We start from the raw sequence: 12,895 nt of genomic DNA on the forward strand, positions 1-12,895 counted from the left end.
CACTCGTCTGGAGGGCTGCTCAGCGGTCATCTAACTAGTGCCCCTCACGCCAGGCCCAGTGGGCTCCAGGACCCCCGGGAGCCAGCTCCATCTCTGTGTCCAGCAGCAGGGGCCGGCACCGGAGTCCACGCCAGGCCGAGCCAGGAGAGGGAGGGCAGTCCTTCCTCACTGCCCGGAAGGCCTCCCTGACTGCGTGCTCCCCCGGGGGATGGGTGCCCCCCCGGACAAGGACGTGCGTCTGCTGAGCGTGCCCATGGAAAGCCTGTCGGAAGGCTGTGGTCCTAACTGCCCGTCCCCAGTGCATCGTTGGGCCGTGGATCACGTGGTCATTCAACACACAGCCACTGAGCACCTGCTGTGTCCCTTCTGGGCTGGGTACCGGGAACACGGAGGTGAATAAGACCAGCGGGTCCCTGCCCTACAGGAGGGCCCACGTCCTCTGGCAGGGGAGACAGATGGGCAGGCTCCAGGGTGCAGGATGCTTGCCTGTGACGGGGGGAGGGACGGGGCCAGCTTCCCGGAGCTGAGACTTGGCAGGTGTGTGGGAGAGTGGGTCACAGGGCCCAGCCCTGTTCTGGCTCTGGGTCCCAAGCCAGAGGAACCACGATCTGCTGGGGATTGCATGAGGGTTTCAGAGCCATGGCAGGGGCGGCCCCATGTCAGCTGAGTAGCTGAGAGGAGCTCCTTGCATGAAGAAGGTGGCCGGGGACAGCCGGGCATGCTCCTGCTCGGGTGGCCGCAGAGCGAGCCTGGACTGACCGGGCTGGTCCCCCAGGCTGCGGGTCTCCACAGTTACCGTTTCAAGAGCCCATGTCCTTCCCCACCCCCACCCCAAACCCGGGGCACAGAGGTCCGGGCTGCTTACCGCGGGGGCACCTGGAAGGAAGCAAGAGCCCCTGCGCTAACTGTGAGGCCGCTGAGCAGGGAGAAGACAGGCTTGTTGAGATGGTCCCAGAGGCCCAAACGCAAGGACGGGGTGACTGAGCATGAGTGAGAACGTTTCAGTGGAATTCGCAGAGGCCGCCGGGGTGGGAGAGCAAGCCTCGGTGTTGGACTCTGCCTCTGCCCAGCTGTGTGACCTTGGGCAAATCACTAGCCCTCTCTGAGCCTCAGCCCCTAGGCTTTAAGTTGGAGATGAGTGGGTGCTGACCCCTCACGCGGTATCCATGCAGCTTGTGTGGGACCTTAATGAGAGCCAGGCGCCCCCGTCACTGTTGTAGGACGACGCTTCCCGGGACCAGGCTGAGCGGTGGGGACAGGGCTGGGTGAGCTGCCCGGCCCTTTGCTGGTGTGAACAAGGCCCTGGAGAACACAACTGGGTATTGGGTTTGATTGTGAACGAATTGGAGTCAGGGTAGGGAGAAAGTGAGAGAAAGCCCAGGTCTCCTGACTCTGGGAGAATCACCTGGACTCGGCCCCCTCGTGTCTGGGCTCCCTGAACTGGGGGACTCAGGGACGCCCTGGCCCTCTCCGGGGCTGGGAACCTGGCACAGGGAGGAGAGCACCGTGCAGCCACCCACCTGCCTGCTCGGAACCCTGAAACATGCCAGAGCAAACCCAGGCGCCCGCTGCCGCTCACAGAGCCCAAGCCCCCTTCCGTCGGGGTTGTGGTGACAGTGAGCCGGTGCCGCCCCACCTGTGCCAGGAAGCGTCCCTCTTGGTCTGGGGGACAGTTCTTGGGCCACTGCTGCAGCTCTCAGCTTAGGGGCACTTTTCTTGTAAAACAACCAGTGTTTGTCGGCTTTGCAGACAAGGGGCTTCCTGCCGTGAGCTGGAATCAACTGAAGTGAAATAAAAGTAAGGACGATTGACAGTGCCAAGCCCCTAGCAGGCTGTGCCTACGTCCTCAGAGACAGAAAGCACCTTCCAAGCAGCTCTTTCCGCTTCATAGAGAAGGAAGCTGAGAGTCAAAGTTTTCTTTCAAATGTATTAAGTGTGTACGTACATCATTTTTGCCTAGTAAAATAGGCAGCCTGGCCACAGGGACGGTGATAAAACAGACCCAGTGTCACTGGGCTCCGACGGTGCAGCTCCTTTGCAACAGCACTTGACGTTGTGTTTTACTGGGGGTGGCCGAGCCTCAGGGGTCCAGCTGAGCTCCTTGAGGGACCCCAGCCCCTGCCTGCGAGGGGCCCGGGGAAGCAGGGCAGGCCTCCAGAGGATGCCAGGGTGATAACTGGGGCAAGGAGAGGGGATGGACCAGCTGGACGAGTGACCTAGCGCAGAGATGACCACGGAGCATCACGCCCTCTCCCTCTTCTCTTTCCCTTGTAGATACAGAACCAGGCTCCCAGTCAGGTTCACCCAGGCACCACCCCCTATGCCTTTCAGGTTTGTCCCTCCCACTACCGTGTCGGCCTCACATCTGGTGTTGTCCCGTTCTCGCTGGTGTTGTGCTGGGTGTAGCCAGAGCTGGGGGTCATCCACTTGGCGGGGGTCCTTGATGGGTGTTAGTGTCCTGGGGCTGCCATACAGAATGCCACAGACTTGGGGATCTTAAACAGCAGAAATGGATTTTCTCACAGTCCTGGAGGCTGGACGTCCAAGATCAAGGTGTGGGCAGGTTGGTTTCTCCTGAGGCCTCTCTCCTGAGCGTGTAGAGGGCCGTCTTCTCCCTGTGTCCTCACATGTCATCCCTCTGTGCATGTCTGTGTCCTAGTCTCCTGTTCTTATACGGACACCAGTCAGGTTGGATCCAGGCCTGTCCTAAAGACTCCGTTTAAACCTAATTGCATCCTTAAATGCCCTGTACCTCCAAATACAGTCACATTCTGGGGTCCTGGGGTGTTGACTTCAACGTATGAGTTTTGGAGGGATGCAATTCAGTTCATGATGCGGCCCCCCCCAGGCTGCTGGTACCACTGCAGCGGGTGTGGACCACTGAGAGGGGCTGGACAGAATTCCAGGGGGTGGGAGGAAGGGGCCTGCTGAGAAAACAAGAGAGGAGCCGTGAGTGGGTAGGGAGAGGGGGGCGCTTTGTGAAGATGGGTCCCGTTTAGACGGGGCAAGTGGGAGGTGTGGAGTGTTAGGTACGTGAGTGGTCCCAGCAGGGGTGAGGGCTGGACCAGGAGAGGGTCCAGGAGCTACCCGGTCACGCCCGACAGGTGGGGATGGGCACAGGTGCAGCGAGTGGGGTGGGAGCTGGAGACAGGCAGGGTCCTCGCACTGATGGGGGGCCTGACGCGGGGGAGTGGAGGAGATGGACAGTCTTCTCGGGGATGTCACCTCGGGGGTGCAGGAGTCATGGTTGGAACCGAGGGAGGAGGGGCGGGGGAATGGTTCCAAGCCACAGTGGGCACGCGAGGAGCAGACCACAGACGTGACGGCCGCCGAGTCAGACAACAGAGGCGGGGCTGGCGGAACGAGCTGCAGTACATCCCCCGTAATCCACGTGGAGAATAAGGTCTCTGAGCAGCACAGTTCCGCCTTTGCCGTTGGAGCGCGCAGAAACACGGAAACGGCATCGCTTGCTCTCATCCTCCGGAAAACAGATAGTGTTGACGCCGGGAAAGCTTGGCGATCACGGGAGCGATTCGGCCGGCGCTGAAAGCGTGGCTGTTTGCTTGCAGCCAGGGTCACCTGCTGTGTCTTCTGGTTACAGCTGTGCTGTCGTTCATTCAAGCCTGCATGTTTATTTTAAGAATTGTTTCAACCTGCAAATAAGAAGTATCTCGTGAGCCGGCCTTTCTGTTGGAGCGTAATTGCCTCTGAAAGGTTCTTCGCGTTGACGGTCTGCTTCAGCCTCCTCCTGTCTCCTCCTCTCCTAGGAAACCAGAACCTCTTCAGAGAGCATCATTTCCGTCCCTGCTTCCAGCACCTCAGGGTCTCCGAGCCGCGTGATTTATGTAAGTTGGATTCTCTCTGTGGAGAGTGGGGAGGGGCCCCGGGGCCTGGGGTCATTGCTGAGTGTGCCCTCGGAGTGGGGGGCTGGGGCCAGCGCCCCCCAGAGGCCGCGGGAGATTGGTGCAGACCGTGAGGCTGGGTCGGAGCCTCCAGTGTGGATGTGCTGTGTGACCACGGCCGCCCCGTGATGGCGACAGGTGCGCAGAGAGGTGTGCTCACAGCTGTGGCTACAGGGGTGACGGTGAGTCACTTCCGCATCCCCACAGCCAGGACTCACCTGTGTAAATAACACTCGGGCCCGTGTCACAGATAACGGTGCAGATCTGTGGCTGCTGCTGTGGAAAGTTCCTAACGTGTTTTTAGAAGAAGCATGTGAAGGGTAATACATGTTACGGGATCCCGTTTGCGTTTGTGTGTGTATGTATTTGTGTGCATGTGTGTGTGTGCATATGTGTGTGTGCATGTGTGTGCACGTGTGTGCGTGCGTGTGTGTTATGCGTATTTGTGTGTGTATGTGTGTACGTGCACATACAAGTCTAAAAATGATTGGGAACATTTTAACGAATAGTTAATAACAGTTACCTCTGGGTGGTGGGATTAGACATGGAAGGTGATGGTTGTAATTATTTGCTAGTTTACTTGTCTAAGTGGCAAACTCCATTGTCTGGGAAAGAGCCTGTGCGGGGTGGGGGAGGGAAAGGGGGCGAGCCCTGGACTGGGTGTCTTGGCCCAGCTGCACACCCGAAGGACAGCCGGTGACTTGGGACGAGTCGCCTCTCTCATCCTCCCCCCGCCATCGGCCAGGGCCTCATTTTTCTCTCACACGATGGAGGTGGAATTCGCTCTTCTCAACACTGCTTTTCACTCCTCAAACCCTCCTTCTAGTTGGGCTAGGGCCATTCCTGACCCTAATTCCGATAGGTGATAATAACAAGGGTTCTAGTCCGGAGAGTAAATCGCAGAATGACCCTTTGCAGATGCAAACCCAGAGGCTCAGAAAGGCAGCACGACGTCACCCGGCAGCTGTGTGCCCTTGGGTGGGATGTTGGCCTCTCTGAGCCTCTGGGAGCTCACCTGTACCTGGGGACCCACAGTGCCTGCTGCCCAGGTCCACTGAGGTACTGAGTGGGAGGCCCCGGGCACAGCCCTGAGCCCAGAGGGAGGACAGGAAACGCTCGCTCGCTGGGATTACTGTTACGACGTCTGTGCTCGTTTGCCGGGGCCGCCGTAAAGCCCCGCAGACCAGGGGGCTTCAACCACAGAAATGTATCTTCTCACCGTCCTGGAGGCTGGGAGTCTTGAGTCAAGGTGTCTGGAGGGTTGGTTCCCTCCGAGGCCTCTCTCCTGGACGTGTAGACGGCTGTCTTCTCCCTGTGTCCTCACGTGGTCGTCCCTCTGTGCGCATCTGTGTCCTAATCTCTTCTTCTCAGAAGGACACCAGGTGTACTGGATCAGATCCCACCCTAATGACCCCTTTTTACCTTAATCACCACTTTAAAGGCCCATATCACCAAATGTAGTCACTTCTGTGGTGCTGGGGGCTAGTGGTTCGGCATAGAAATTTGGGGAAGCACGATTTAGCCCCTAATACCATCATCATCATGAATAATAATAATAATGACTATTGTTATCTGAATGAGATCGTGTTTGTGAAGCACTCGGCATGCGGCCAGGCATGGTCGTGTCCCCAGACTGCAGCTACTGCTGGTAAACTGCTCATTAAACATGAACTATTATTTTTTGAACAAACTGGTGTTTGTAAGACGCTTAGGTACGGTAGTGACCATGTAACGGTGCAGTGAGCAGTGACCAGAGTCCCTGGGCTCTGTGATCACTGTTACTTTAAAAGTCATGCAGCAGGAAGCAGTGGAGCTGTCTTTGAACCCAGGTCTCTGCCACCACAGAGCTTGGGTTCTTCCCAGGGAACCCCGCTGCTCAGTGCTGAAAACCAGCCCTGCTGGGTCCCTTCTTCCACCTGGCAGTTCTCAGCACAGCCAAGTCCACGCCCCTTGATCGGGTCACATGGCCTTCCCGCCCTTGGGGAGCACGAACTTGCCAATGATGATGGTGGGCAAAGAAGTTGCCCACCAGCTGGCTGTGCCTTCAGCCGAGGTAGATTCCAGCTGGTCGCACCGTCCCAGCTGAGACAGACTTCTCGCTCAGCTAATACGAGTGTGCTGGATTCCTGTTTAAACAGAAGGCCTTGAAGTGTACACACGGCTATATTTTTAAAAAAGTAAAAGTTAAAAAAAAATAAGTAAATAGAAGACCTCGGGCGAATTAATTTAATCCTGTCTCCTGAGTCTGAAGCAGCAGTTGTTAGTTTGACACTGCAGAGGTGCCTTGAGTCCTGGGTACCAGGGAGTGTACTCTGCCGTCTCCTTTTGCCTCTCAGCATCCCAGTTAGATGCAGCTCAGAGAGGTGCAGAAGCTGGTCTGTGTCACAGCCTCTAAGTCATGGGGCCACCGTCCAAGGACCTGCATCCATCCCTAACACATGGACTCCCAGCACCATGGCCAGCGCCCAGCCGGGAAACGTCCCACCCTGGCCATCCCTCCCAAGTCAGGGTCGGTATCAGCACCAGTTGGCAGTGCACATCCATGCAGTTCCTTCCCTGAGGAGACGAGAGTCTGGTCAAGCAAGTGCCCTTCTTATCTCAGGCTCAGCCCCTCTGCTCTTCCTTCCATCTCCCTGTTGGTATCTCCTGTCACCCTACTGTGCACCCAACTCTGCTCAGCGCCGGGCACACTCAGGACCTCAGGACAGTGGTCCCAATCCATGCACCAGCTCAGCGTGCTTAAAAGGATGCCAGCCGCCTGGGACCCGCCTGCTGTGGGATGGTTGTTCTCAAATGCAGCTTCCTCTCCCTCCCTCTCCCTTCCTGCCCGTCAGGAAGAGATCAATTCCCCGCGAAGTCCCTGTCTGCAGGAATGGCAGGGAATTTATCATGTGATGTGGCTACCGTCTCCCACACGGGCTGTGAGCTCCTGGCGGGCAGGGACCATGCCTCACTCACCTTAGTATCTAGGATAAAACATGCACACAGTAGGTGCTCAATAAATTGTGGGTTTTTAAAAGTAACCTTTTCACCGCCTTTTTCTTTATTACAAATGTAACCCACATTTATTAGCAACAAAATAGCGATTGGTGCAGAGGTGAAAATGAATACCATTTATAATCCTCCCAGCCAGAGTAGCCACTGTTAATATTTTGAAGTATGCCCTTTAGGTTTCTTTTTCTCCGTGTGCGTGTATTTTTTTTTTTAACAAAGTGAGGTCACATTGGCTATATTGTTTTGTAACCTTTCTTCAGCAGGGCAATAAAGCAGTGAGTCGGCATAGCGTAAAAGCGGCATCATGAGATTATATCATCGGTAGGATTATGTTATAGCCATAACATCATATATGGTCATATCTTATCATTAGTTGTTATGCTGGATACAGTGTAGGAGAGAAGAAAGCTAAGGGAAAACACTTGTACTTACACACACTCCAGTGGCCTTCCGCCAATGAGACAACATAGCCCGTTGTCATGGCAACCGCCCCGGGACTTGGATGCAGGGAAATGCATCTGTGAGCCCCGCTGGGCAGGACAAATGCTGAGGAGCCAGGAGCACAGCCGCCTAGCCGGCCAGGTGGGGGCGGGCAGGCTTCTCTCTGAGCAGGGTCGTGTTGGTGGTAGTTGGCATCGTCGGGCCGCCTCCCTGATCCCCTGTGTCAGGGCAAGGCGGGCGCTGTTGACTGTGCACCTGGGGCTGAGAAAGCCAGCGGGCACTGAGCGCTGCGATCATAGCAGGACAGAGGTGGGTGGGCGGACACAGCCTTCACAGTGACCTGTGAATGCCGACCTCTCCCAGCCCCTCGGCAGCATCGCCCTTTATATCGAGCTGTGTTGATGGTCACGAAATCCAGCAGATGGACAAGGCCCAGGTGGTATTCCCATTTTCAGGGGGAGACAAAGACCCAGAGAACCCAGCTGGCTTTGGCAAATGTGCGATCGACTTTAGCTCAATTCGGCATGCCTGCCCCGAGGGCCCGTGCCGTGTCACGCATGGAGTTAGGGGGAGGGACTCCATGGTGAATCAGGGTCCTGAACCCCCAGGAGCCACCAGCCTCAGGAGCAAAGGAGACAGATGCGCCCACGAAATCAGCACCTTTACTCACAGGAGAAGGGGAGGTGGTGGAGGGGAAGCGTGCTGAATCTGGAAGGACCAGAGGATGAGCCGGGCAAAGAGGCCTGGGAACGGCATTTCGGAGGGAGGGAACAGCATGTACCAAGCCCTCATGTGACCGAAAGTGCGGTCCAGCTGCTCGCTGCTCAAAAGCCAATAAAGAGGCAAGGCTGGTGGAAAGGAAACATTGCTTTATTTTGGACACCGGCAACGAGGGCGAGGTAGAGGAGGGCGGACTCCTGTCCAAAGGCTGACTCCCCCCGTGACAATCACTGGGCAAGAGCTTTTATAGACGGAGGGAGGGGGCTACATGCAGAAACTGCACAGTCAGCTCTGACCATCGTCTTGAAATTGGTCATCGGTGGTCTGACCAGCGTCATCTTGATTGTTTTAAGTACAGTTAGTCTTCGGTTTCAGGGTCAGTCTATTCCCATTTCCTTGAGGTCAATTCTTGGAATTGTGGCCACTTATGTCATGGCTACCGTCTGTCATCATGTAGTTAACTTCTTCCACCTGGTAGGGGTTTCAGTATCTATAAGGCAGCTCCCAGGATACGGCTCAGAATATTATCTGTAGCCCTTGAGGAGGAACTAAAGGTCCTTGACTTTGCTTAATGATTAAACTATTATCATTTGGTCTCCTTTGATGGTTTCCTTTGTTTCTGCATCTTCTCACTTCTCTGATTAAACTTTGGCTGAAGTTTTCCTGCAGACAAGAGGCAGGCGGAGGACGTGGGCGGAAGCACCATAGGGTCCTGCTCCGTTTCACTCAGGCTGTGGGTGTTCTGGAAACTGTAAGGGGTCGAGCGTGACAAGGGGCATGGGTGGGGGAGTGAGAGGCTTGGATGAGCAGATACACAAGGGCCAGGTCCCCAGGGGCCTGAGTTCAGATTTCCCCGGAAGGCAGAGAGGAGCAGCTCAAAAATGCTGATCGGGCGGTACCACAGTTACAAACGACAGACTCAGGGTTTGAACTCAGGTCTTCTGAACGTTGCCCAGGGTTCCCAAGGGAATCGCCAGAGATCTGAGACATCAGGTGTTCACTCTCTCAACCTACGTCACAGATGGCAGGGATTGCCCCTAGCGTACCCAACGACTCACGCGAGCCTTGGAGTTGGTGGTCAGGGAAGTCTTCCTGGAGGAGGTGGGCTGCCGGACTTCAGAGGATAAAGGAAAGCTGGAGGGTGGAGGCTGAGCCTGGCACACTGGGGGAACAAGGAGGAGACACCTTATGATGAATGGGCTGGAAACATCAGGGCCGAGTTTGGAAACTGCAGTGAGGGCTGTGTCACCCAACCCGGAAGGGGCTGCCGGAGGATGTGAGCTGGAGGACGACAGGGTGCAGCTGGAGTTTGAGCGACGTGGCCCTGGCGGGGAGGAGAGCCATGGTGGGGAGGAGAGCCATGGTGGGGAGCATGGCTCTGGACTCAGACAGCCTGCGTCTCCTCCCTGGCTGTGTGACTTTGGGCAAGTTACCTGGCCTCTCTGGGCTCCGGTTCTTCCTCTGTGAAGAGGACGTCCTGTGAGCGCCCCCAGTGCTGTCCAGGGTGGAAGGTGTAGTGTCACGCTGCTGTTGGTGGTGTTTGTTAGAAGAATTGCTGGCAGGACAGCCCCCCAGAGGCTGTGGCTGGATAGGGATGCGGGCAGTGAGGGCCTTGACCAGAGCCGCCTGGGTCTGGGAAGGGGCAGAGAGGAAGGCGGGGGCAGCGTTGACCTGGCCGGGGGCACCGAGGGAAGCCGAGGTTGAGATGAGGGTTCCTGCTGGGTTTGGGGGTCGAGCCGAGCCAGCGGCGGCAGCCCGAGTGGCCAGCTTTGCCTGTGGCTGGCAATGCCAGGCTGAGATGAATCCTCGGAGGGGACCCGGCGGAAGGAGGTGACTGGTGTGTCAGCTCCAGGAGGGATGGGAGCCTGGGCATCCGCCGCACCAGGAACTGGCTCGTGCTGGGAGCAGGCTGGGGACTCACGTCCTCTCTTCCGTAGGGCTCGTGGGCTGTAAACATTCCGCCGGCGCTGGAGGGGTGCTGCAGGGACACGGGGACTGAGACCGGTGTTTGGGGGGGAACCTCGGCCCTGCTGTGAGAGCCAAGCTGAGGCGGCCACCCCGCTCCAAGGCCTGTCCCGTCAGTCACGCGCCCCCGGGCAGCGCCCGGAGCCAGGAGGAGGGGCCAGCGGGCGGCGCAGGGGAGCGAGCACCCAGGTGGACCTCACCTAAGCAGACGTGGTGGCCCCTGAGTGTGTGTGTGTGGGTGGCTGGGTAGGGAGGTGTGTGCGCGTGCACTAGTTTGGTGGGTGAGGTTGTGTGGGTGCGAGTGAGTGGAGGTGCGGGTGTGTCTGTCTCCCCTCCGCAGCTGTAGGCGGGCGTGTTCCCCGTGTGCGTGCATGCGTAGATTGTGCGTGCGGGTCTGCATGTCCGTGGTGGGTGTTTGCGTGTGTGCGTACATGCCTGCACACGTCGTGCACGTGTTGAAATGCACGCGTGTACATGTGTATGTATGTGTGCGAGCATAGATGTGTGTGTGTGTGGCTGTGTGTGTATTTAGACCACGGGCTGAGTTCTCACTGTCCGCGGGGACGCAGGTCCGTGTGCCACGAGGCTTCCCCACGCCTTTGCCCCCGGCCCCACCTCTACCCACGGCTGCCGAGCGACCACGCCTCCAGGTGTGGGTCTGACCACCCCCTCGACTCTTTCCTTCCTCTCGCAGGCCAAGCTGGGTGATGAGATCCTTGACTACAGAGACCTGGCCGCTCTCCCTAAGAACAAGGCCATCTACAGCATCGACCGCCCCGACATGATCTCCTACTCGCCCTTCATCAGCCACTCGGTGGGGGACAGGCAGAGCTGCAGCGAGGTACGGCCCGGCCCGGGGCCAGCCTGCAGGGCGTGGCACCTATAGCCGGTCCCCTTGGCATCCGTCCCCACGGCCGTCCGGCGGCCTCAGCCTACTCTACGCCCTCAGATAACCTGCGCCTCCTCTTTAAAGAATTCCCAGTGTGCTCTGGCCCCGAACTGCCCCTTGCAGACACACTGACGGAGAGGGTCTGGACAGGCCCCCTCGGCGGGCGCAGAAAGCAGGAATCTCGCTGGCGATCAGGAAAGTGACAGGAGCAAAGCGAGAGTCTCTTTATTTTCTTAAGTTGGGAAATGTATCCTGTTCCTTTGTCCAGAGCGCTCCAGGCCGCGCTCCGGCTCTCCCCGCCCTGGCCCACTCCGCCGTCCCGTGAGCTCCCCGAGCTGGCTTGACCCCTGGTTGACCCCAGACGACTTCTTCCCCGCTGTCCCGTGGGCAGTGTCCTTTGCTGGACCTTCCTAATCGTGGCCGCTTCTCTCCATTTACCCTGGGATTTGCTGGTGAAGTCACTTTTCCTTTTGGAGACTTCAGTGTGACCGGGCCACGGGGGTGCCTGGGATGGAGAGGAGGCGTGTTTTGCCAGCTGTCGGCCATGTCTGTGTGCCGGTCACGTGGGGTGGCCCGGCGTGGGCGCCCCGCTCCAAGTCTCCCAAGGTGTCACCGAGGCTCCGGGGCGCCAGGCTCGACGCAGACGCCTGCTGTGGTCCAGCAGCTGGCGCAGCTGCGGGGCGTGAGGGCAGGGCGGGGACAGCCCGGGGCTGCGGGGGTCCACGGCACGCTCACCGGTCATGCTGCAGTGGCCTGCCCTTGTCGCTGATATCACAGTCATCACCCGCTCCTCAGGCCCGCTCTCACTCTGCGCTGACACTGGGCTTCTGCGTCGCCCCGCCTCCTGTGGCCCGGCACTTTGGGAATGACCGTCCCAGGGTATAGATGAGAAGACGAGGGTGAGGGAGAACGAGGGTGAGGGCCCAGGACCGTGCTGCTCACGGGGGCAGAGCTGGGGCTTGGGCCCTCGTGGCTGGCCTTGGTCACTGCTGCCTCCGTGCCGGCTGCGGCCATTGCCCAGAGCAAGGTACTGGGCTTCTGTCCCTCCTCCATCTCCTGGGACCTCGAGGCCTCTGCCCTCCACAGGCCCTGCCATGCCCCGGCTGCAAGCCTGCTCAGAGGTGTCCTCTGTGGGAGCCCTTCTGTGGGTAAATGGTGGCGTGGGGCACAGAACGTGGGTCAGTGCGCTGAGCTGAGCAAACCCTGGCCTCGGGGCCGGACCGCTTCCCCTGCTTCTCTGGAACGGCAGCCTTCCAGCAGTTCATCCGAGTGTGGGAAGCTAGCGGAGGGAAGGGCAGTGGGCTGGAAGCACAGAGATCTGCCAGCCTTTCTGAGCCTCAGTCTCCCCTTCAATGAAATGGGAAGATTGGGAAACACTTTCCCCTTGCCGTTCTAACGGTACGAGAAAATGTCCCCAGTCGCCAGGGCTCCTCCTTGGAAACTCTCCACAGCGTCTTCCTACCTGTCCAGGAGAGGGGGAGACAGGTGAGCTTTCCTGCCTGGAAGCCCTGTTTCCAGGGCCCCTTCTGCCAGGCGCTCCCTCCCTAAGTCCTGGCAACACGTCAGTAGGTGGCAGGTGGTGCTCACCTGCTCCAGCGGGAGGTGCCTGGCCGGGGAGGCCGGTCACCACTCCCCAGGGCCCCGATGACCCCCCTACCCCGCACACTGGTCCTCACCCCAAGCCCCAAGGCTCCGAATCGTGCTTCCTTCCTCTGGACCCCTTTTCTCTCTTCGGAAGAAACCCGAGGGTGATGGGCTCGCAGGGTGTGGCCACCCAACGCCCAGAGCCAACAGTCTTCCCTTCAGAAATGAGTCCTCGTGGGGGAGAGGCAGGGCGGGGGCGGGCCAGGATGAGACAAGGTCCAGGCTCATCCTCAGAGAGGACTGTCTTGGGGACCTTTTCCTGTGTGTCTCCAAAAAGGTTTTGGGACGTGTGTTGGGTCTCGTGCTGGGGTTCCCTGCCACGTGGAGGAGGGTCCGTGGT

General features: G+C 58.4%; 1 protein-coding gene across 10 annotated transcripts in view; it reads left to right on the forward strand.

The window, feature by feature from the left end:
- Positions 1-12,895, forward strand: part of ABLIM2 (actin binding LIM protein family member 2) — a 138,065-nt gene that overhangs the window by 72,123 nt on the left and 53,047 nt on the right. For all 10 annotated transcript variants that reach the window (XR_012331844.1, XR_012331840.1, XR_012331845.1 and 7 more), the window contains 2 exons: positions 3,768-3,845; positions 10,717-10,863. Coding sequence is in view for 2 of the 10 variants with exons in the window: in XM_033856635.2 (XP_033712526.1) it covers positions 3,768-3,845; positions 10,717-10,863 (225 nt within the window). In the remaining 8 variants the exon portion in view is untranslated. The remainder of the gene's footprint in view (positions 1-3,767; positions 3,846-10,716; positions 10,864-12,895) is intronic.

Source organism: Tursiops truncatus, chromosome 5 (assembly GCF_011762595.2).
Source record: "Tursiops truncatus isolate mTurTru1 chromosome 5, mTurTru1.mat.Y, whole genome shotgun sequence".
Lineage (NCBI taxonomy): Eukaryota > Metazoa > Chordata > Mammalia > Artiodactyla > Delphinidae > Tursiops > Tursiops truncatus.